We start from the raw sequence: 24,002 nt of genomic DNA, 5'->3' as shown, positions 1-24,002 counted from the left end.
GCTGGCTGCCGCCCCGGGGGCGGGACTTGCCGTCGTGCCCCGCCCCCTCCCGCCGCCGCCGCTCCGCCTCCCCCACGTGACGACCGTCGGTCACGCTACTGGTGCGGGGGGGCGGGCGGAGAGCGGTAATGGGGCGGCGCTCGCAGGCCATAAAGTGAGACACGTGAGGTTTACCCTCAACGTGAGGAAGAGCTTTATGCTGAGGGTGACAGAGCACTGAAACAGGCAGCCCGAGGGAGGTCGCGGAGTCTCCCTCTCTGGGGACGTTCCAAACCCACCTGGACACGTTCCAGTGTAACCTGCTCCAGGTGACCCTGCCTTGGCAGGGGGGTAGGACTAGATCATCTGCAGAGGTCCCTTAGAACACTAGCAGCTCTGAGATCTGTGATGGCGCACCCACAGCTTCTCTGGGTAGCCTGTTCCAGTAGTGCTTCACCACCCTGGCAGTAAAGAATTTTTTCCTAACATCTAATCCAAGTTATCCTTTATGCCACTGCGATAAAGCCGGCTGGCGCCCCGGCTGCGCGAAGTGCTGCCCGTGCCCGGCTAAGGCATCCCCGGCACGGGCAATGCCCACAGCGCCGTGCCGGGCTGCCTTACAGCGCACACACGGCGCGGCTGTGCCCAGGCTCCCACCGCGCCGTGCCCGCCCGGGCACGCCGTGCCCCGCGTTCTGCCTCGGCCCGGCTGCCGAGCTTCCCTACCGAGAGGTCGCTTCCCACCTTCCCGGCGGGTCACGGCCGCCGAGCCCTGCCAAGCTGCGACCGCAGGACGGCGCCCGAGGAGCTGCCTTTCACCACCGCGGCTGCCGCCGGTCTTCCCTCTGCAGGTGCGAGCGGGAGCCTGCCGTGCAGATAAGGAGCACCCTTCCCTCTCCTGCCCGGTGTCCCACCAGGCCAGCCGCTGGTCGGGAGGTTACCCTCGCAGCCCACCCCGCCCTCGATTATCCAGGCAGGCGGGAGCGTCTGGAGGCGCCCGCGCGCGTTTGCCGCTGTTCCCGCGCAGCGCCGTGAGGTGATCCCGGCAGAGCCGGCTCCAGGAGCCTCCCTGCCTCGGCTCCTTCCTCATAGCTCCTCAAAACCCCCGGCCGTCGCAGGAGCCCCTCGCCGTGCCTTGGGAGAGCTCTCCCGCGGGCCTTGGAGAGAGGCTTCCCTGTGACAGCGCCCTGCCTCGCTGCCGGGTGGGCTGAGGGCTCAGGGAGCAGCGCCTTCTCCTCCTCTCGGTCAGGCTCTGTCCCCCGCCCAGCGCCCTGTTTCCCCTCAGTTTTCTCTGAGGTAAAACATGTTTCTTTAGCTCTGGTCTCGGATGTGTTTGATGGCTTTGTATGTCGGTCCAGTACGGGTTCCCCCCATCTCCATGTCACGTCCACACACAGCTTGGGTGCCTCAACAGCAGTAGTCTCGTGGATACGCTCCGGCGTGATTACAGGCTGGGTTGGGTTTGGTTTGGGCTTTTTTGTGGCATAGAATTTACCCAGCATGACCTGTCGCCTTTCCTCATAGCTGGTGCTTACAGATGTTCTGTACTCTATGTGTGTGTGTGTGCAGGACAGCTTCACTGTACCCCACCACCACCTTCAGGTCCTGCCTCTACTTCTTTACCATCAACCTGACAGTAAGAGTAGCCACAGATTGGTGGTATTCTCAGCTTTAATAAGGAGGCTCTTCATCTTCCAGGTTGTTACTGAAAATTGCAAATATCGCTGCCCAGCTCTGTGATTTTACCTGCCTTTTCTTGCAGAAAAACAGCAATAGTCATTCTCGGACTTATGTTCTGTTCAGCTTAGTAGGAACTCAGTGATGGTTTCAAGTTCATGTGTTGTGATTATTGGCATCTAAAGGTATAATTTCTCCCACACACATAAAGTTCTCTTACTTGTACAGAAGGCAATCGGGTTTATTTCCTGTGATTTATAACTGGTAGTTCTTTCTCAACTGGTAGTTCTGTGTTAACTGGTACTCCTCTCTTTATCCTCTCCCCTGATGGGAGAAGCCTTTTGCAAGCACTCTGTCCCATTAGCTTTTAAGATGTCTGGGAAGATTTAACTTACGCATTACACAGCCACAGCGAGTGATTCCCACAGGGGAGTTGGCCTCAAACAACAAGCAGGGCACTGTAGCATTGCAGCATGTGTTTTATAACATTGCTGCCACAAAAATCCCCAATAAACATTATGAAAGCAGAGGACTTGGGCTTTCTTCTCTGGGTTTGCAAAAAGACAAGATTTTTTTCTCATTTGTTTAAAATGGTCCTTTCCCTTGAGCTGTAGCTTTCGGAATTCCCTGATGAAGTGATAGTCTTGGCTGGCATCTTAAAAAAATCTTCTTTTCATGCTTGTTGAAAAAACTTGAAATGTGTTTTCCTATAAGGGTAAGAAACAAGGAAACATGCTATTTTCTTTTAAATTACAGTTATAAAACATTAATCTTGTGATTTTTCTAGGATATGACTAAGGTTAATTTGTTTAATGTGTTACAGTGTAAGCAAAGCAAAATCAGAACAGTGGAATTATCTTTGACATTGGTCCTCAAAATATATTTCCAGTTCATAATTTTTATCATGCTTTTTAAAATAGCTTTTCAAGGGAATATCTGGTGATTTCATAAAATTTAGAATCAAAATATTTATTGCTGTTGTCACTGCAATGGTGAGACCATTTCCCAAAAGTGTTTAAGGGTTTGGAGAGGGAAGAACTATTAGAACATCTTTTTCTGGTGTGCAGTGTTTGTTCCTGGCTTTTCATGACAAGCAGACTTTCTACCTGTTTGTCTTTCGTTGAAATACTTTGATTGAGAAAGGTGCTATTGTTAAAAGGTGTCTTTTTATTCAAATACTGAAATATTAGATTATTTTTTTATCTTAAGTATTACATTACACTGAGCTCAGCCTGTGCTGCAATACATAGAAGCACACAACAGGTGTCCAGCAAGACAGGTAAGAGCTATAACTTCATATTATTCCTACTGACATGAAATTTGTTTGTACTGTATCAAAGGATCACATTCTCAGTCTGAACTTCTGGTTCCTTTTGGTGCTTTTTAGGAGGTTCCAAAAATGACAGAGTTGCATACGTGTACATGCATGTACTCTATATACTTTTGTCCTTGCCTCTAGTCTGAATATTTTGGCTTTTGTAAATAATGATTTTTTTCAAGTACGATGCACTACATATAACAAAAGGATATTGAGCTGTTTTAGTTGACTAAATTTTTGTATTTCCTACCTACTCTTAATCAGAAGATAATTGATTACTCATTTACTTAATGCCATATACTTATAAAGTTCTGTAAACAAATATTCACCTTATAAAAATGAATTAATTTTTTATTTTAAGACCCAGGCGCTGCCTTGGGGCAGTCAACTATACACCATGAATAAAACCAGGCACCAGTCTCTCTTCTTTGTCAGTCTGCCAGAGCTGCAAAAACTCTGTGCTGCTACAGTAACGCTGAGTTCTCAGGTACCAGAAGCTGAGACAAGGAGTACACAGATAAAAACTTGCAGGTAAAGAATTTTGTGGGCTATTATTTTCAGAAGCTGTTGGTGGTTGCTATTCAAATATTTTATTAGAAGTACTAGAATTAACTGTAATAAAATTAGCAAAATTCTTATCAGCGCCAAGCCGTTACAAAATTATTTAACGTAGAGTTTTTTTCTTGGGCAGGGGCCTTGCTGAGTGTTGGGGAGAAAAAACAAATTTCCATTAGCTTTTAAATTTCATCAGCTAAAACTAACAGGGGCCACATACATCAGATTAATAAATGGTTAAAGTTAATCTGCGCTCACCTGCAAAAATGGAATGCTTTATGTGGGTTGAGACTCAGTGAAAAGAATATTTGGAAAGCAGAAGTATTCTCCCTAACATTCACCATGCATTATGTCATTCCCTTTAATAGAAAAGAGGAGAAATGAGAAATTCTGCCAAAAGTAATGCTTTTGGAGTGTTCTGTTTATGTGCCCAATGCCTGTAGTCTTTGTCTTAGATCACTGTGGGTCTTCTAGAGCAAGTAACTTGGACTAATCCAATTTATCATACTGAACCACTGGAAACTGATTAAGAGTGGAAAGTATTATATTTGCAGAGGAAAATAAATTTAAGCTGAGAAAATCAAGTGAGTAAAACTATTTTTTAATTTTTTTTTTTTTTTTTTTTTTTTATAGACAGTTATTATTCCTGTATCAAGAGATCCTTTCTGCACCTGTTATTGGAACACTGAATCAAATTTCAGTTGTAATGGCGGTCAGTATCACTGTGTAAATAAGTATCTGTAGTTACATGCTGCTGCAGATGTGCAGAATGCACCTCACTCAAAAGAGAGAAGCCACAGTATGCTTTATTGAGGTAAAATAATAATTTGACAGAGTTCGATGAGTTTGATGGAATTTAGCAAAGTTTTAACAGTGGCTTGACAAGGTTCGGTAAGTTTGATGGCAAGGTTTGCCTCAATAATTACTACATGGAAGAAGCATACAAAGGAAAATTGTGTTAGAATGACTCAGAGAGAGACTAGAGGTGCAAGGAATAACATGTCCTCCAGTTGAGTCATAGGTTCAGAGTGGACCCCCTTGCTTTCTGAACTCCTTTTTGGAGCCGAGGTGTGGCTGGATCCAATCTTAGTCTTGGACTTGATCAACTGTTCAGTGGAATTATCCATATAATGTTTATAGTATCTGAGTAGCTGCATGGATTGGTAATGCTTCATAGTATTAATTCAGCATGCTATCAGTCACTTACTGCAGATCACAGGTAAGGGATCTCCTGGCCTTGAGTAAGGAAGGATCTCTTAGTTTCAGGTATGGAATCTCAAAACCTGAGAGGGGTCCCTGCTCAAGGGGAGGGTCACCTGCCATGCAGGCTAGCTGTCGTATAGGCTGGCATTCAGGGAGAGCTCAAATTGAGTCCATCCTAATCTTAATATTAAAAGGATGAAGGAGTTGGCTCTTAGTCAATAGTATAGATAAGACAAATGTCTTTGATTTAGTGCTGGTATCTTGTTCTGTACTTTGGTTATCATGTACTTTCGGGTTTCGAAAACACCTTTTGAAATATTTTTCAAGACACCTTCACTCCCTTGTACATGAGCCAGGGACTTTCCAGCTTGCAAGTTCATCCCAAAGATGTGAGACCTGTTGCTTCTTGATCAGCCTGAACCAAACTACAGCTAGGGGTCAATTGTATTCTTATACATACATGTATGTTTCTCTAAGAAGTGTTTTGTTTGAGGATCAGGGATAAGTAAAAATATTTCATTTAAAGCAAACTTTTATTTTTGTGCATTAGTGATGTAGAGAACACCTTAAGTCCTCTACTCTTTTGACTGAAATGGCCTTTTTGGATTGTGAACCTTTTTGTGGAATAGAATGGACTCAACTGGTAAGATGCCACGGCATTTGCAAGAAGAGAAGCAGAGTTCCGCAACTGTGTTTTGGGCAGACTTGTCCTTGTTTGTTAATGTGTCTTCAGCTAGAAATGAGACTACACTATGACAGATGCCTGAACTAATTTTAGTTATCTCCTTTAAAGTACAGGATAAAATGTTTGCTTAACTATTCCGGAGCATGTTTCTCAAAGGCAAAGTCACTGTTGTACCAGAATTTAATCTACTATTTGGTAAAACACCTCTTAATTCCAGACACTGGGTTTATTTTTTTTTCAATTGTTATTTTTAGATACCATTTTACAACTCAGGAATATGTCAAGCCTATGTAGAGAGACAAGGAGCTACTGTAAGTGCTGAAATATAACAGTTCTTGAGTCTGTTACACTTGCCTGCAATTGCTGTTGCCAGAAATGAGTATTTTTCATAGGCCATGCAATCTGAACTGAAGCCAAGTTTCAGGGTGAAAAAATCTGCCCCATAGACAAAATGCGTTTTATGAGTCTGGGTATAGTAAGTATACTTTGTCAGAGTCAAAAGTTTTTAGAAGTTCTTGAACAACTTCCCTAGATTTCTTAATTGCAGTGGGATCCTGATCCTGCATAGGGGCATTGGCAACATACTCTTTGGGCCAAAGCCTTTGGCTCTCCTACTGATCATTCCCTCCACCAGTGCCCCATATATTCCCCAGCAGGGGTTGTCCAGGCAGCTGAACTGTCTCCCCATTCACCTTTGGGTTTACTCAGCCTGTACAGGAAAACAAAGCAAAAGCACAGAGAAGAAATGGAAACCCTGAGCTTAACAGCTGATACATTTTTAGAGCATTATGTGTATAATTTACTGCAACATCTGTGGGGTTTATGAATGTATGTGTGGATGCACTAGAATTGCTGAGTCAAAAGACTGATTGTAATCAAAGCCAGTAGCTCTCATAATTCATTGGAACAGCCAGCTGGGTGTATTTTTCTTTGTTCCAAGAAGTGCAAATGCTTATCTGGATTAATAAGACATATACTGTTTGAATATGCTTATCTTACAAAACTGCTTTATGTTGATATATGCAGCTAACCTGTCATTGTTAGATTCTCCAACACCAGCAGATAATAAGCATGAAGTATAGTTAATAACCATGATCTGCAAGTAGTTCCTTGCAGGGTCTCTCTAGAAACATCCCTCTGGAGATGTATTAGTTAAGTCTTTTTAAGCCATTATAATTCGTTTCTTGACCAAGTCTTGACCCATGCTAATGGTCAAGAGAAAGCTCTGCAGGACAGACAGTCAGGCAAGTGGTGCTGCTGGGTGAGCAAAGCTACATTTATCTATTGTGATTGCAAGAAAATGTCTCTGGTCTTGAGTTTGACAGCAGAGGTAATGTCAGGTTTAGATGTTGTACCTATTGTCTGGAAAGAGTTGCATATCTAGTAAAGTACTCCAGAGAGTTCAACTGATCTTTTCCCCAAGTCTGTTTTCAGCCCTGTGAAAACATTACAGGAGCTGTAGCGCACCTTACTTTGCCGCATGAAATCTAGATGCCTACATCAAATATTATTATTATACTTTCCTCCTACAGCTAAGTAGATTATGTGTGACGTACATTAGGATTTGACTCCAAGATGCAGTAACAGTATTTTGCTTAAATTTTGACTGAGGCTTTTGAAAAAAATCTGTTAAATTATTAATAATGTATGTTTCTTTTTTACACTTTTGTTATTAGCTGGAAGGACCGCAAACAGTTACTCCAGCCATCCTTCAAACCTGTCTCTCCTATACGCTTACAGCCAGACTTGCACCCAAATGGAACAAGGCTGGCCATCTCTTGGTGCAAGGTATTTGGCTGACCTGGGTCAGGGACCAAGCATTTAGTTTCCAGTTTTTTATTGTTGCATTTATTTTCCATAATTTAATTTCCGTAATTATTTCATTTCATTCATTATAATAAATTGTTTTGTTCCTTTGCCCTATTTTTTTTTCTTTAATTGCATCTTTATTGTTCCTTTATCAAAGTTCAATGATTCATGTTAATAAATGGAATGGACATGAATGGACATACCATTCACTTTTTCATCTTCTTCCTTATCTTTTTAATAGATCAAATAATTATTTCAACTGAATGCAATGTACCAGATTAATAATATCCAAACCAAATACTGTTGGACAGTGAATGTCTTCCAAAAATTGGACCTGTTTTTCAGATTCATGCTTTCAGCAGTGGCACGTGTTCTTCAGATGCTGTGGTGTGCCGGTAATAAGTAGAGCAATTGTATACATAATTTCAAATGTACACTGAGAAAAGTGTATACGGTGTTATCTTATTTCCAGCCACAATAATAACAGTATCCTATTCTCAGTATCTTCAAAATATATGGCTCTCAAAATGAAATCAACTGATTCAGGAGTAGCAGCTAGAAGTAGAGGGCTAGATGGTAGCTGATACAAAGCTGATTGCAATAAAGGCATCGACCAACAGCAACATGACCCTGATACATGCAGCTTGTCTAATCCTTTATGTTGCTAAAGCTGGGCAAAACATATTTGGTAAAATACATAGTAATGCTATACAGATTTGCTTTTGATCCTGAGAAGTGAATCAACTGTTAGTCAATTAAAAAAAGTTCTATGTTCCTATGTCACTTAAAAATAGTTGCTTCTTACCAGGAGGAAAAAGCAGTGTATAAATTGCTGTCCACTAATATGTTTTTACACATCTTTCTTTTTTATATAAGATGTTCGTGAATCAGTGAAAAGTTAATTGATAGAGCAGGTTTTCTCTCCTTAAAACACCTTTCAGCATTCCTGGTGCACACAAACAAAACTGTGTGATTCCTATTTTTTTTTTCCCACAAAGACTTTAGACATATAGTTTAGAAAATAATACCTATCTATTTTATTTGTTAAGGAAAAGACTTTCTGTCTCATTCAGGAAGGCAAAATGCTGTTGGTAAGTACAAATTCTGTTAATGGTAAACTTGAGAGAGCAAGGTATAATTAAGTACTTTCCTACTGCCACAGTCTTGTCATTTGTGTCTTTGATTTTCATTTTGAAATCACTTCTGTCAAAATACGCTTGATGGCAGATGATGCTCTGGCTGTAATAGTTGTCAGCTCAACTGAACCTTTGAAAAATTGCCCACAAAAAAGGTAATTTTAATGCTATTAATCTACAACCATAGATTGAAATTTGCCCATTTAAAGTTGTGATTATTGCAAATAAATACACTTGCCCCAGATGATTATGAGTCTTGCAAGTGATGTGAAAGTTTTGTAATAATAGATAGGAAAATGAGCTATAGTGACTGTCAGTATGTACTATGTTTGCTGTTCACAAAAGTGAAGTCACAAAGCATGCTGTTTAGCTACTGCAAAAATTACTAAGTAATATTTTTATTCCTGTATAAAAGTTTACGGCTACATTTGGGGATGTTGGAGCCTAAATTTGTAAGAGGGACGTATATTGATGAACTCAAAGCTGGGTGAAAGTTATGGAGGTGTGCCAATAAATGCATGCCTTGTTCATATAGTCTTTCCTATTGAAAGATAAGAGTATGAGGCATCAAGTTGCACATCCAGCCTTGAGTTTCTAGGGAGATGTACTGTGCAATGGTAATTCATTATTATTTTTACTTTCATAGTTAAAATGCTCTTGGTTTTAATTTCCATGCTGAGAAAGTCTAGCCTTTTGATTTTCAAATGCAAGATTTTGACTAACAATTACCTTAAATAAATACTTGGGTTAGCTTTCTGTCTAACAGATGAACTGTAGTTCAAAACAAGGCTTTGTGCTTTTTTTGATTTTAGTTGTAGACCTCAATGTGTCAGAGAGACAACTTTGCATCAGTGTGGAGGCTTGCTCTATTCGTTTGCCACCCCCTGAGGTATAAGCCAGTTATATTTTCTATGACTGTGTTTGTCTTATTAATCTCCATCTTCTGTTAGGTGACTTCCAATTAGCATGACAGGGATAGAAGTGCTTACTTCTGATTGCACTGAGACATTAATCATAGTCATTGACTATCTGCACCTGTTATAAGAGCATAACATCCGTATCATATCTATGTTGATACATTCTAGCAAACATTATAAAATGGAGATTCTATAAGAGACCTTTCAAAAATGCAAACAGAATATAGTAGTGGAGTGTTTTGTAATTCTAGATTTCCTTCTGGCAGTGTTTTCTAGAAAGCATTCAGTCTCACTGTAATACATAGACAGTTTTTGAGTAACAACACTGAAACTACAGGTGAGTTGTCAGCACCGTGTTTAAAGTCCCTGTATATGATTATGTATATGATTATTACGGAATCTGCTTCATGTTCTTTGCAGCCTCCAAAGTACTGGAGCAACTAGGACTATGCTGCTTGTAAGCATAATGAATAAATTGTTTAAGAAATCATGGCTAAGGTTGAAAACTTACCATCCATTGTGACAGCCATGTCACTGTTGGTGCATATGTCCATATAGGGTCATATTTGCCAGTTTCTTCTAAAATTCCTTCTTAGAATAGAAGAATAGGATTTCTTCTAAGATGTGCTTGGGACAGCACAAACATTAAAACCATCTATAGGAATCCAATTCCCAAACGACACAGACCAATGATGGACTTGATCATGATGTGGCTTCATTATCAGTTTGATCCTTTCAATACCTTTCTAAAACAGAAATGTCCAGATTTTCCTGTCAGTGAATGAACACAAACCCTGGTAGATCATAGAAAGATAAAGTATTTCTCAAATCTCAGTCTTTGATTGTCCCGCAGAGTCAAATATTGACATTGTGAAAATGTGTGGTGTTTTTTGATTTCTCAGAGGATGAAACTGCATGTCCCATTAATTCTGTCGCTTGGATATTTGCACTTGAATAGGCAAAGTGACATACACAGTTACTAGAATGTCAAACATGGGTTTCTGATTTGCATTTTAAAAAATGTGCATGGAAGTAAGACAGCTCTCAGTTTGAGAAATTCCTGTACTCTTACTTATTAAAGCATCTCAAATAAAGTTTAAATATCACTGATTTAAATAAACTTTAAACCTTGTACTTGTATAGCTTATGGAAGTGTGAGCTCTAAAATAGGATAATGTGCAGTTTGATAACAGGAATATCTTCTAAAATAATCAGTCTGTGAGAGCTGATAAACGAAAAATTTTGAAAATTTTAGTTTTGGATGACTGTAGAAATATTTCAAAAGAACTTTTTCTTTGTTCTTTTTTAAGCTAGGAGATTTCGATATTTCAGAAAACACTGTAAAGCTGTTTGACAGCAATGAAAATACAGTTATTCACCAACATTCCATATTAAGTAACTGGTGCTATGTTTTGCCAAGGTAGGAATCTGTTTACATTTCAGCAGAAATAAACACTGCCTGGAATGCTTGCCCTACAAACTGTGAACTTGATACTACTGATAAGAACACTTCTGTTTTGCGGTCTGTTTTACATTCAGGAATCTTTTTTTTTCTTTTATTATCTCAATGTTATGGAAAATAAGAAAAAGTAACTGATGAATCATAAATTACACATTTAAGTATTATTTCAATTTTGTGCTACTTCTGTGGTATGCTAAAGCATCATTTTTTCTCAAATATAATTTTAGCAGAAAGTGTCAATTTAAAGAAAAAATATTTCCATCTTTGCCACAAACTAACTATATTTTTACCTATGCTTTTTCATCATAAAAATATGAGAAGCAATGATATATTTGCTTTTTTTCTCTATTCACTGGTAGTATTATGGACAAGATAACTTAGACTTGTAGATGCCAAGTTCTTTTCCACACTTCAGGAAGTATTGCTATTGTTATGTCATAAATTTATGAACTAAGTGTCCTCAAAACAAAAATAATCTGTAAATACTTTCAATGCCAAATTATTTTTTTTTTCCAAAAGACCAGTATATCTTTGGCTGGATTTTTTGACACTCATTCTAAGCATCCCTTCTTTACCTGTGCACAGCATGAAAATGGGTCAGATCATAAACATCAGCCATATAATTCCTCCAGAATCTCCTTTCCGTTCATATAAAGAATTTCAGGTGCACTGGAAGAGTTTGGTAAGAAACATATACAGTTTTCATTTTTCACTTCCTTTTTTGTGCCTATTGAGTTTGTATTTGTAATACACATTTCTGTTTGGTTTTTTGAAGTATGGATATATTCTTCCTGAGGATCTTGAAGAGACAAAAATATACTTGAGTGTTTACTTCAAACCAATAGGGGAAAGGTTCTTCACGTATCCTTTCAGAATATATTTGTTACATTTCCTCTACTACATTTCTAGCAAAGCTCTGCTTTTCATTTTTGAGTGCACCACATTTTCTTCTTCGTACTTTTATAGAAGCCAGTAGAGAATTGTTTCACTAGACAAATTGAAACAAAATATTTAGTCAAGTCTCTGTTCTAGTGTTGAATAATAGTTAAATAGAGCCATTTATTTCACGGCTTCTGTAAACATGATAATGCCACTCTAAATGGTGATGTGAAAGAAAGAGTTAAATTCTTGTAAAAACATGGCCAACAAATATTTGTTTTAAAGAGAATTTTCCTGCCAGGAAAGTCTGGACTAAGGATTACTTCTACTGAGTAATCTTTACTACTGTAGGTTAGTATGGTATAGTCATGCTGAAGTCCTGTAACTTTATAAGCTTCAGTCCTGCAAGAAACTAAATGCTTTTTTTCACCTTTTTAAAAAAGCTTTAGACCTGTTCATGCTTTCTTCTCTACAAAGATGATTAGTAATTATAGAAACATAAAGAAACTTGTTGTGTATCGCTTAACACTTATTCAGGTATCCTTTAAGTTGCGTTCGTAGTCAGCCAGTGCAGTATTTCCCTAGAACAGATGCAGAAAGTGTAGTGAACTCTTTTGTTTCTGACATGAAGAGCAATCTTTCACAACTATGTGGATTCCCAGTGAAGATGACAAGTAAAACACTTTATGGTACACAAGAACTCTCCAGGGCTCTGGTGGGTGTAAGGCTTTTTTATAAACATATTGATGGTGATGCTTTTTCATGGTATGCAGTGGTCTTTATCATATTCAGAGCACAGTAAGAGCATATAACTGTGCTTTTCACAACAAATAACTATCAATCCTGTAACATTTAATTAAATGTGGAAGGAAAAGTTACATTGTTATTTGCCATTGTTGTTATTATTCATATCACAAATACATTAAAAAATTGGACTTGGTGTTATCAGTATTTGCAATTCTATAGATGCTTTTTAACAGTTGGATATCCAGAACTTTCTCAGCTCTCTTCCATAACAATAATAACAATATTGTTATTATTACTACTACTATTACTATTATTACTATTACGAGGGCATGTAGTGACAGAACAATGAGGAATGGCTTTAAACTCACAGAGGGTAAATCTAGATTAGATATTAGAAAGAAATTCTTTACTGTGAGGATGGTGAGACACTGGCACAGAGAAGTTGTGGATGCCCCATCCCTGCAAGTGTTCAAGGCAAGGTTGGATAGGGATTTGATCAACCCAGTCTAGTGAAAGGTGTCCCTGCCCATGGAAGGGGAGCTGGAACTAGATGACCTATTAGGTCCTTTCCAACTCAAAACATTAATAACAATAACAATAGCAATAATAATAATAAGTGCATAACATATCTAATATGTAATTATATATAATATATAATATACAATTAATTATTGTTATTAATATAGCAATATTAATTTTTAAAAAGAAAGTTCTGTGAACTTAAGCATTTAAAACCAAACTGTAAGATTTGCTCCATGTCTGGTGATGGAAAGGAGGTAAGTAATCAAAGCTCCTTTAATTTGAGATTGTGACAAAGGCTGAGACTCAAATTTCTTTGGTAGTAGTGAAAGAAATGAAGTCATTAATTCTGAACAAAGAATAGTGACAGAAGTTGCAGAGTTTCTAAAATGCTATAATCCTCTTTCAGAAAGCAGTTCCTGTTTATGTGTCTTCAGTGATCAAAGCCAGAATGGCTCCTCTGTGTCATCTGCAGTTTTTATAGACATCCAAACTGTCTTTTGCTCAGAATACAGATGCTTTTAGAAGTCTTAAGAGACAAGGAGCCCTACCAATCAAACCCTGTGCAGACCACCTCAAAAGGGGTAGACATTATCCAGTTGGAAAGCACTAAACCAAGATAATGACTGTAATTTAAATTTAAGTGTTTCCTTCTGATAAATACGATATTCCAGCATAGTTTATAAACAAAGAACTGGAGGAGATGAAAAAAACCCCTTAATTTATAGTGACAACTAAATGTTGTTTAAAAATATAGTCATTCTGATTCAAAACAGGAAAATGTATGCTTATATCTTGTGATATGTATTAGGTTGATATCATATCGTGATGCATTGCGTGGCACTATCAGACTTTTTAAATCCAGTTCATTCAATTTAACAACTCTTGTTTTATTGCAGGAAATAAAATCTAAGCATATGAAATTGGATGGTGAGACGGTTTGTGTAGTATCTCTAACGCAGGCTCCTCCAAGGAAACCGACTTTGCCTAGAATTCCTTCACCGTGCAGTACGGAAAACAGCCACTGGATGGAGCGTTTGCTCAAAGAGCCAGGAACACGTAGTTTTTCGAGTAGCAGCGAGGGCGCAGGAGAGGTTAGCACTGAAGCAACAGAGAAATCAATGAATAATAAGCAAATACCAGGAGTACCGGAGTTACCAGTTGCGAAATCTTTAGGAATACCCGTAAACTCAGCCTCTGAACTCCCTCCCGCAAAAGTAAGCAAAATTATACCAATTTTCAAAGGAAAGTTGATGCAAATGAACGGGAAGACCACAAATCAAATGGATAGGAAGAAAAGGGAAAATGCTGAAAGACCAATAAAAGTTATGGGTGTTTCATCTTCTGTGCTGACTGTGCACAAGTCCAGCATAACTCAGGTTTTCAAACAAGATCAAAATTTGCCAGTCAAAAATCCTACTGACAGCAGCATATTTCAGGTAATGAAAACAAAAACACACACAAAACATGGTGCACCCATATTTCGATGGAAAACAGAGTCTGGTGGACAAATTACTAACTCTGGTTTTTCTGAAAACTCAACTTCAGGTGGGAATTCAAGTGAAGTCAACCACAAAAAGACAAATTCTTCTTTCTTTCTTAAGAATGTTGGGCCAGTGCTTCAGAAATCCAACACCAATCTGAGTCTGAATGCATATGAATCTCCTATTTCCAGTGCAAGAAGGGGGAAAAAGTTTGCAAGTCAAAATACCCTGCAAGTTCTTCAGGAACAACTCCAGTCAGAGGAAGTGCGCTCGCAGATTTGTAAATTAGACAATGAAATTACAAATTCCAGTTTATCACTGCAACAAAGAAAGAGATCAAATAAAGGCATGGGGTTAAATATTCATGAATCTGTCTTCAAAGGTATAGTTTGCATTGCCAGAAGTGAAGAAAATAAAGCATCATGCCATTCTAAGGACTATATCGCTAAGACAACCAGTCATCATTCCAAATCTAATTTTGAACAGGTACAGTAAATAACAGGGCTCATTCTTACTGCTTCTCACAAATTCAGTATATTCAAAAACAACGTTAAGCAATAAAGAGCATGACTTTCGTCATGTTCTGCCATCATTCTCAGTATGGTTTTCTAAAATTCTACTAACTTAATGTTTTCAGCCACTGCTGTTTTTTTTCTGAAAGGGAAAATGATTTACTGTGTTATGTGAGACACAGGCTTCTGTTATGTGGGACTTTTAAGGTGGGATACATTTTTTTTCTTTGTTTAAGACAGTTTATCAGTTTATCAAGATCTGTGTGAGGTTAACGTGGTAAAATTGTTTGGTGTTCAGTCTGTTTTCAAATGAAATCATATTAATGGAGTAATTTCTTCCTCTCAAACTTCAGTTGTGTAATGCTGACAGCAGTTGTGTGTAAGGCATTGTACCGTTAGACAAACATGGAAGTTTTGCAAACAGAAGTTTAATTACAGTTTCACAAAAAGCACAAGTTGCAACAGGAAAAAAATCCTCCTGGACATAAGGAAAAAAATTTTCAGAGTGAGAGTGGTCAAGTACTAGAACAAGTTGCACAGAGGCGTTTTTGAGGTTGTTAGCCTTTCAGGTTCTCAGACCTTGACTGAATAGGCCCAAAGCAAGGTGATCTATTTTTGAAGTTAGCTCTGTTTTGAGTAAAAGTTATGATTACATGACAGTCAGAGGTACTTTACAACCTAATTTTTCTATGATTCTCTCTGCATTTCAATAAAATAAATAGCTGAGCTGATTGCAGTACAGTTTTAATGAGGATGATATCCCATGTATTGGGCACACGGATGAAATGTCCTGTGCTTATCGCTTTTTTCGTCCATAACGTAATTTGGTAGGTTATCTCAACTTCGTGTTATGAGGGCACCTTTTGAAAACATAGGTAGTTTTAACAATTAGAAAACTTGTTCAAAATTTTGTGCATTTTTTTTTTTTGCTAATGAAGATATAAACTTGTATACTTCAGATGATTACAGGGAACAAGTATCTGACATGTGAAACACTGACCTCAGAACTGACTTCATCAGTCAAGGAGAACAATATGGAAGAATCTGTAAAGAAAGGTTGTGCCAGAAGAAGACAGGTAAAAGCCCCACACACATACACCCCTTGATCCAGTCCAGAAGGACCTAAATTAAGAGATAAAAAGGAAATCTAAATTTTTTTCATTTCAGCATGTCCCAGGTAAAACAGGCAAACTAAGAAATCTTTTTGAGCTGGTTCTGAATAAAACAAACCATAATCAGGATAAAGCTAACATTAACCATTGGTTATGATACTGTTATTTCAGTCCCTCATTTAAAATGTTTTTCTCCAGAAAAAGACATTACTAAAATGTTTGATGATGTTACTGTTTCTGAAGCAGATCTTCTGATTCTACAGAAAACATAATGCTATATAATGCCAGTATAACTATGGGCATTGTCAGTGGCTCTGCAAGTATCTCATCTGAAGGGCTTGATTTCAGCAACATTCCATAGAAACTCCTTTTTGTTCTGTTAAGCTTTTAAAGCCCAATACAAGACAATTCTGGAAGTTTTAACTGTAATTAAGAGAACACACTCTGTGCATTCAGTGCAGTTCCGAAAAGGGCGGTACAGCAACCCCAGGGGCCGGCTGCAGGAACACAGTCATACCCTGGAGCTCAAGCTACAGCAGGGAAGAGAGGAGTTGGTGTGGGAAGCGCCAGCCCAGCTGCTCTGAGCTGGCCCCATCCAGCTGCAGCTGGGAAAGGCCCTTCCACAGGGCCACAACTGAGTCACTAGTTACAGGCCCAGCACTACAGTGCTACAGCAGTAGAGTCAGTCTCACAAAGAGAAGAAAAGCAGCAACTAAAAATAACTGTGGTCATAAGAATAGCAACCCCAGGGGTCTGAGTACTGAAGGGAAACTTCCACCACAATACAAAGGACAGTGCTCTTTCCCCATTCCAGCAGTGCTGCCAGACCAGTTACAAGTTCTCTGCTTATCTGATCTGCCCAAGTTGCAGAGGCAGTTCCATGCTCACAAGCCCTACTCTGTCTGAGTCATTCCCAGTGGCAGGCAAAGGACTTCAGCACTGTCCTGTCCTAGCCAGGAGTCAGAAGTGCCCCATGCATTCCTCACTCTCCAGGCAGGCTGTGAGTAGCACAGGTACCTGCCTGAGCCCTGCAGGCTAATTTTGGAAAGTATCAGGAGACAGCAAGTTCTCACTGCCTCCCTGCCACAGTCAGTGCAGCACTGCCACTGCTGAACTCAAGTGAGGTGGATGCACAGCTCAAGGGAAATTTCAGCTGCAGTCTCAGGAATAGGAGAGGGACTCATCTGTTCACTGGGGTAGGGATGGACTCTCTGGTGCTCGTCAGTCTGATTCCTCCTCTCTCCAGATTAAACTACAATGGCACTAACTGGAGACACTGCTAAGCACTTCTCTGAGGGGTAAGCTTTAGTCATTATATCTCAAATTCGGACAACCAAGTTGGTTTTGAAAGTCATGGTTGCCAGCATGTAAAAGGGTATTTTCCCATTAGCTCTGGTCTTAATTATTTAACCACTGTAGATATAAACATACTTTAAATTATATTTATATTGAAGAATAAAACCTTTTATTAATTACTTTGCATTCAACTGAGCATTTCATGAGAAACAACTTTTTCAGTTGAACTGTTAGCTTAATATTACTGCTTTGTTTGCTTTACTGGTTTTTGCCTCTTTTTTTTGTTTGATTGTGAGCAGAAAGAAGAAGGTTATTCAAGGTTAAGAATAGTCAAAAGAAGTAAGCCTTCTACTTAAGATGTTCTGGAGTACTGAAAGAAAACTCTGGGTATGCTTACTACAAATTTTAAATATTTTTCTTTTATTAAAATAATATCACATATCTGTAATAGTTCCTACTCTTTTGGATTATGATGATGATATCAGCTATCTACAAAGGAATCACTTTACTAAAGAAATGGCTTCTAGAGCAAAATAACGAGGTAACAGAAGCTAAGTTTCATTGGGCACTAACAAATAAAGCTTTGCCTTTTTTTTTTTTTGTGAAACAAGCAACGCTAAAAAAAGGCATTTTGTACTTACTAGTACTTAGCATTTGGATTAAATTTATTTTGATTGGCTTATTTTCTCTCAGACTAAAATAAACCTGGTTTTTTTACTTCGACATTTCATTTGAATCTGAGCTGCAGTTAAAACCATAAACCATGCAAGTGAAGCTATGTGTATCATTTGATATCGTTTCACGAAATGGGGTGGCTAAATGCTTTTGTGGTGCTGAGATCTAATCAAAGGACAAAACTGTCTGTCATACAAACAGAATAAATATAGTTTTGTGATGAGATATTTCAGCCTACATCATGAGTGGTTGTTGATCGTAGTCTTGCAAGATAGAACAAGCTTGACCTTTGAATGTTCCTTTGAATATTAAGGACATATATAGCATAAGAGTCACACCAGTTTTAATGCCCTAATGCCTATCACAAGTTATCAGTAGTAAAACATGCAGGAAGGAGTAGCCTATACAGTAAACTGTTTCAGAGATAAATAGAAGTGTATTTATTCAGAAGAAAATATTGATGTAAGCAAGATGGTCACACAGACTCAACAGCACAAAAATGTACATTATACAAAGCAAATAGAAAAACAGAGCAATAAAGAAGCAAAATATAACCTGTGCATCTTTTAATCTAGCTTTTGTCTTCAACATATGTCCTTCCTTTCTTTACGTGAATATATTTCTTCCAGTGAACATATATATCAGTTGTCTGCTTTTCCTAGAGAAAGTACATTGTATGGATGGAAGCTTTCCATCTATGGCCATCATACTTCGGTGTTCAGCATATTCTACTCCTGGGTCTTATATTTCACCTCTTCTGCTTCAAGCCAGGTGGTTCAGGCATGGTCCTTCTTCAGAGGTGATATGTTTTAGTGATCAGCATAGATATCTGTAGGTCCAAAGTCTGTGACTGTCACTGAGGACTGATGAACAGAAATGATGTCTCTGCAAATGGTCTGAACTTTACTTTTTTTTGCTCTGATTTTTTTTTTTTTAATTTATGAGTTAAATGCTGCAGGGTCAAGTTGATAATGGTAGGTGATGCTTAAACCCTTGAGAGGAAACACTGTCTTCTGTAAAGGGTTTAAAATATGATTTTTAAAAATTCCTCTGACAGGAGTTCTTCATTGGTGTTGATTTAAAAAGAAAACTAGAGCTAAAATAACTTCTGCTGTTGGGTGGGTACCTACATATTTGATTCTGAAAAGCTTTGCTCTGAATTCCTCTACTATGTATTGCTGCACATTTTCAGAGTGCATGTTTTCATTTGAACACTCGAGAGTTACTTGTAAGTTTTCAAATTTATTGTGTACTAAGATTTATGGGTGAGAAGGCCTTACAATGGAATTCCATGATGTAGTCAGCAGAAAGGACTTGGTTCTATAATTCATGACAACAAAATTATTTTTACTATTATCTTGCAGCAAGGGTCAGTTTTTGTGACTGATGTGCCAGGTTGCATAGCCTCATGACTTATCCAGGAAATCACAGTATAATCCTAATTTTCTTTTTTTATTTTGCTGGAATGTGTCAATAAAGCAACGTGAGAGAAGTACTTAACATTTTAAGAAGCTGAATGTTTAATTCTAATACTAAATCATTCTCATTCATTCTGGTTTTACGCATGTAAAGACAATCCCCCACTCTCTGGGGACCAACTCAGACTTTTCTTTGGCATAAAAGGAGTAGCCAGATATTAAGCATATTTAGGGGCCTGGGCTATGCTGGGTACATTGTTTTTTTCCAGGGCCATGCAGATTGGGCCATTGGAACCTCTAAGGCTGTTGAAGTGTTCAGGCTATGGAGTGGGGGCAGGGTGTCTGCTGCTGGGTGAGTTCTGTAGAGTCTGTTGGGTAAGTTGTCTAGATTTTCATTGAATTGAATAGGAGTTTTGACATTTAACACATATGTAGAGTGGTACAGGTAGGTGGTCTAAATCTGGAGCTCAAACGCACCACAGGAGTAAGACTTGAATAGTAATGCAGTGTGAATAAAGACCTGCATGAAAACAGAGCTTGCAGAAAAGGTTTATAGATTCTTTTTAAGTTGTTTTATATTTGCAGTCAGATTTTTTAAAAAGTCTCCATGCTTACTCCTTTATTCATGAAAATCATCCTATCATTTTCAAGGTCAAAAACTACTGTGAAAGGGAAGTTTGGCTTCTAAGACCAATCATAAGAGCAGAGCTTCCAAATGACAGTATATATGAGTACAGAAAGATTTTTTTAGAAGAAGGATTTGCATCATCACAAATGTTGATGCAAGAACAGACATATATGTCACCGAAGGTTCCAAACCTTTTCCACCGATCTGCAACTCTTCCTGTTGTTCTGCTCCTTCTATTGTAGTGAGATACTGACCTTTGGTTTTCATTGCCAAATTTAGCAAATGAGAAGATGCAAATTTGTCACAGATAATAGTAATAATAGTAGCATTTCACCTGAGAATATTTGCTGCCATTACCGGAAGAATATTGTATGAACACAAGATGAAGGCAGGAGATCCACACAACTGGAATTACAGAAAAATTCTCAGCAGTTTTGGCCTGAGAACTATTGGACTGTTTCTTCTACAAGGTGTATTCCCCAAGGCAACATTTAGGAATTTATCTTATATTTTGAAGGGCACTATACAAACATTTCAACAAAGCCATCTTTCAAGTGCATTCTTGATGTGAAAGAGTAGGCTAAAATAATACCTTTTGTACATAGCGAAAATATTTGGGGTTTCATTGAAACAAGATTCTGAAAATGCTCAGTCTTTTGATGAAAAAACAATTTCTTCTATGATGGGGGAAAATTTCCTAATCAAATCTAGTAGCAGAAATAACCTTAGGACTGTTTTTATTAGTAGGTTGTTGGTACCTAAGTACTTGAGACATAGTCCAAAAAAATAGGTGCAATCATAACATTATTTCTGTTATCCTATCCATTTTTCATTGCTGCAGGATTTTTCCAGGTTAGGGGTAATCTCATTTACTGTGTGGTTGATCATTTATAAATGCTTAATAATAGTTTCTTAAGATTCTGTCTCTTCCTTTCTTAGAGAGTTAAGAATGTAGTTTGGCTACCTGACCTCAGCTGGTGAGCTGTGGTTAAGAAGATGTGAATAGACTTCTTCAATTTAAGTTTCTTCTTCTGACTGTAATATTTTGAGGGATTTAAATTTAAAAACTCAGACCTAAGAGGAAGGATAAAGCTGTGCATGGTACCATAGATTTGTAAAGAAGAGAATTCTCTTTTGTTCTGTATTAAAAATGCATACATTTAATGTGGATGCCCTAAATCCAGACTTTGTAAGCAGAATGCAAATACGAATGTGGAACTACAGAAACTTTTTATTCCCTGCATATTAACCATACAATTCTGAGTTGTCTTTTTGTTTCTTCTATGCTCTAAACTTTTTTCTATGTTTTTCTTCATTCAGGTTTCCAAGAGGGAATACTTGAGGATCTTCGAGCTTTGCGTATTTAGCTCTGTTTGTCATTGGTACCTGTTTCTTCATGAAAAACTGAGTGTTAAATACAGTTAAGTGAATCCTTGTATCAGCAACGTCTCCAGACAGTTCAGGTTAATAAGATTCTAATGAACTTAAAAATTTAGCTAAATTGTTTAGTTTTTGAATCACATTATATCTGTCCTAGTACCTGCTTACACAGTTAATCATTCTTTCAAGTTATTTTGATGTTTCAAGTCTGATTTGTAAAGATATAATATCTAATTCTTTCCTATAATGTCTGGACCACTTTGTTTCATCAGTAAAACATTCTTAAATAAGTTTTCCTTGTCAAGTCAAATGCTTAGAAAATAAAAAATAATTTTATTCTTAAGGGAATGATCTGAAGGCCAGGTTTGATTAAAGCTTCATTAATTCTTATTGTAATTTTTGACAAATTTTCAGAAACGAAACTGCTCTGTAAAAGACTTGTTTTAAGTTTAATTGAGAAGCTATTCTTCAGGAGTTTATGCAGAATATGTAGTTGCCCTTTGGTTAATTTTATCACCATAAGTGTATCTTCAATGACCTACTCAAAGGTGCAGTTACAAATATAAACATATATATATGGTTGTTGCCCCATAATCACTGTTTTAAAGTGAACCTTATTACTTTACCTGGAACGTAAGAATTCAGTGTCACCCTAGCTCCTAAACTCAAGCCTTATAGAACTGAAGTTTAACACTTGTTTTAGATATACATTTGCAAATCTTTTTTTCCTAAAGGAATTGATACAATAGAACTTTATGTGCTTTATGAAAATTTTTAATGTTTATATTGCCACATCTGTATTTTTATTTGCCTCATTTTTCAAAGCAGGATTTTGCCCTACTACTATGACAACTTTTGGTTTGTTTTGTTGTGGAGTTTTTTTGAATGGTGACTGCTAACATAGCTTAAATTTCATGGTGCAAGTGTTTAAAAGGAAGTAGGCACTTCAACAATATGTCATTTTCTCATACATAGTATAAAAACATACAAGCCAAGACAAACATCACAAAACTTTGAGCAATATGCAAGAAATCAAATTATATTTACATTCTATCCGGAAATTGGTATATAAAGCTAATTTTCAAATTCTGTGGATTAGTTACTCTTTTATAGATTCAACCTTATGTAATTGATCCTTTGCTTGTCCTACAACATGGTAAAGCCTGTAGAGCAGTTGCACTTCTACCATGCTATATAAATTAGTGCTTTACCTAATCTGTTTCCTGTTGTTGCTGTTAAGATGCTGCTGGTTGCCAACATTTGCCTTGTGTTATCACAGAAGTAATTTTGCCCTATTCTTGCATTTTCAAATGTTTACATTGTTTTGTGTCTGTTATAATACTCAAAATGCAGAGTATTTAAAATAAATATTTAAAATAAACTATTGAATTACCCATGCGTGCTAAATTGGCAGCTACTTCCTAGTCTAACCCGTAGGGGAGAACCCTGCTATTTCACCCACCCACCCACTCCTTGTAAACACATGGGAAGGAGTTGATAGTGAGTAGAACTGTGCTGGGTGCAGGAGTGGTGCCGATGGAAATGACACCAATGAGGAAGAAGGATGAGAGCTGTGACTGCCTTGGGAGGATTTGGGGATGCTGAAGGGACCTTCACTGCTGCCCTACCCTTCACTGTTTCTATGGAGGGGTTGTAAGAGCTCACCCCACTTTCTGCTTTTAATCAGTTCTTACTAACAGGGCAGAATATCGTCACTTCTGGCAGGTATATGAAACCTGCCAAAGGAACCCTCAACATCTAGGACCACCTGGAGCCCCCACGTGTGATGTCTGCTGGCTTGATTTCTCAAGATTTAAGAAACAGACTCCTCCACTCGCCCCAAAATATATAAACGTACATTAGGAAGAAGTGAAAATGTAAAAGGTTAAAACAATCCCCAGGTGTGAAATGCTGGTAAAGAGATCAACTGGCAGAACCTGCCCTTTGACATCTGCTGGGTTTTACAGTGTTTTATAGCTTTTCCATCAGTTTTCAAATTGTCTGATTCTATGTCTAAGTCAATTCAGATCTATATTCGCAAGAGCTTTCTTTGGCCACTGTATTGGAGGATTTGTCGAGTTGAAGTATTCGTAATGAGTTCACAATATTTCGTAAATATACATTTCCAGAGAGTGATCTTCTCTCACATATTTTCATAAGTTGACTGTTTTTATCCTCTCTCATCTTCACAGATGTAAGCCGGAGGGACTTTTTATGTGCTTTAAATTGGCATATGCACAAGTGCTCTGTCAAATATGAACTTAGAAGCTTGCAAATTGTCTTATAGGTGCTTATAACTGCAGGGAAGCTTGTTGTTTAGCTCCTTTGGTGCCAGAGTCATACCAGCTTGTGGTTCAAACCAGATGGTTTAAAAATAGTCTGATCAAGACCCCTGAAAGTACTATGTTCACTATATCACAAAGGAATTAAGTAAGTATGTCAATCTAAGGACCTTGGGCTGCATGGTTTTTTTGCATCAATATGCTCATCATATCTTCATGGAGAACCCTGAATTGAAGAAATGTGGCATCTCCTGTGCTAGTTCAGGAAAACATCGCATCCCTAAAAATGACAGTGTGCTGTCTCTTTGCAAAACTGTGTGGTTCTGCTGG

General features: G+C 38.1%; 1 protein-coding gene across 8 annotated transcripts; it reads left to right on the top strand.

Annotated features, from left to right (window-relative positions):
- Positions 1 to 10: 10 nt before the first annotated feature.
- On the top strand, positions 11 to 22,779 carry CUNH18orf63 (chromosome unknown C18orf63 homolog). Of its 8 annotated transcripts, none has more exons than XM_017819472.1 (15): positions 12 to 829; positions 3,335 to 3,504; positions 4,162 to 4,240; positions 5,671 to 5,727; positions 7,093 to 7,204; positions 8,275 to 8,316; positions 9,174 to 9,250; positions 10,589 to 10,698; positions 11,326 to 11,422; positions 11,516 to 11,601; positions 12,157 to 12,334; positions 13,785 to 14,855; positions 15,841 to 15,957; positions 17,240 to 17,291; positions 21,331 to 21,377. In XM_017819472.1, the coding sequence occupies exons 2-14, from the start codon at positions 3,371 to 3,373 to the stop codon at positions 17,258 to 17,260; spliced, it is 2,181 nt and encodes a 726-aa protein (XP_017674961.1). In that variant the 5' UTR covers positions 12 to 829; positions 3,335 to 3,370; the 3' UTR covers positions 17,261 to 17,291; positions 21,331 to 21,377. The 8 variants fall into 8 exon arrangements, with proteins under 8 accessions (XP_017674964.1, XP_017674963.1, XP_017674961.1 ...); XM_017819469.1 differs by lacking the exon at positions 17,240 to 17,291 and adding an exon at positions 17,589 to 17,676 and having other exon boundaries at positions 13 to 829; positions 21,331 to 21,444; XM_017819467.1 differs by lacking the exon at positions 17,240 to 17,291 and having other exon boundaries at positions 21,331 to 22,779.
- Positions 22,780 to 24,002: the final 1,223 nt, after the last annotated feature.

This window comes from Lepidothrix coronata, unplaced genomic scaffold (assembly GCF_001604755.1).
Source record: "Lepidothrix coronata isolate B3197 unplaced genomic scaffold, Lepidothrix_coronata-1.0 Scaffold75, whole genome shotgun sequence".
In the NCBI taxonomy this organism is placed as follows: domain Eukaryota; kingdom Metazoa; phylum Chordata; class Aves; order Passeriformes; family Pipridae; genus Lepidothrix; species Lepidothrix coronata.
This window is presented reverse-complemented; position numbering and strand designations above follow the sequence as displayed.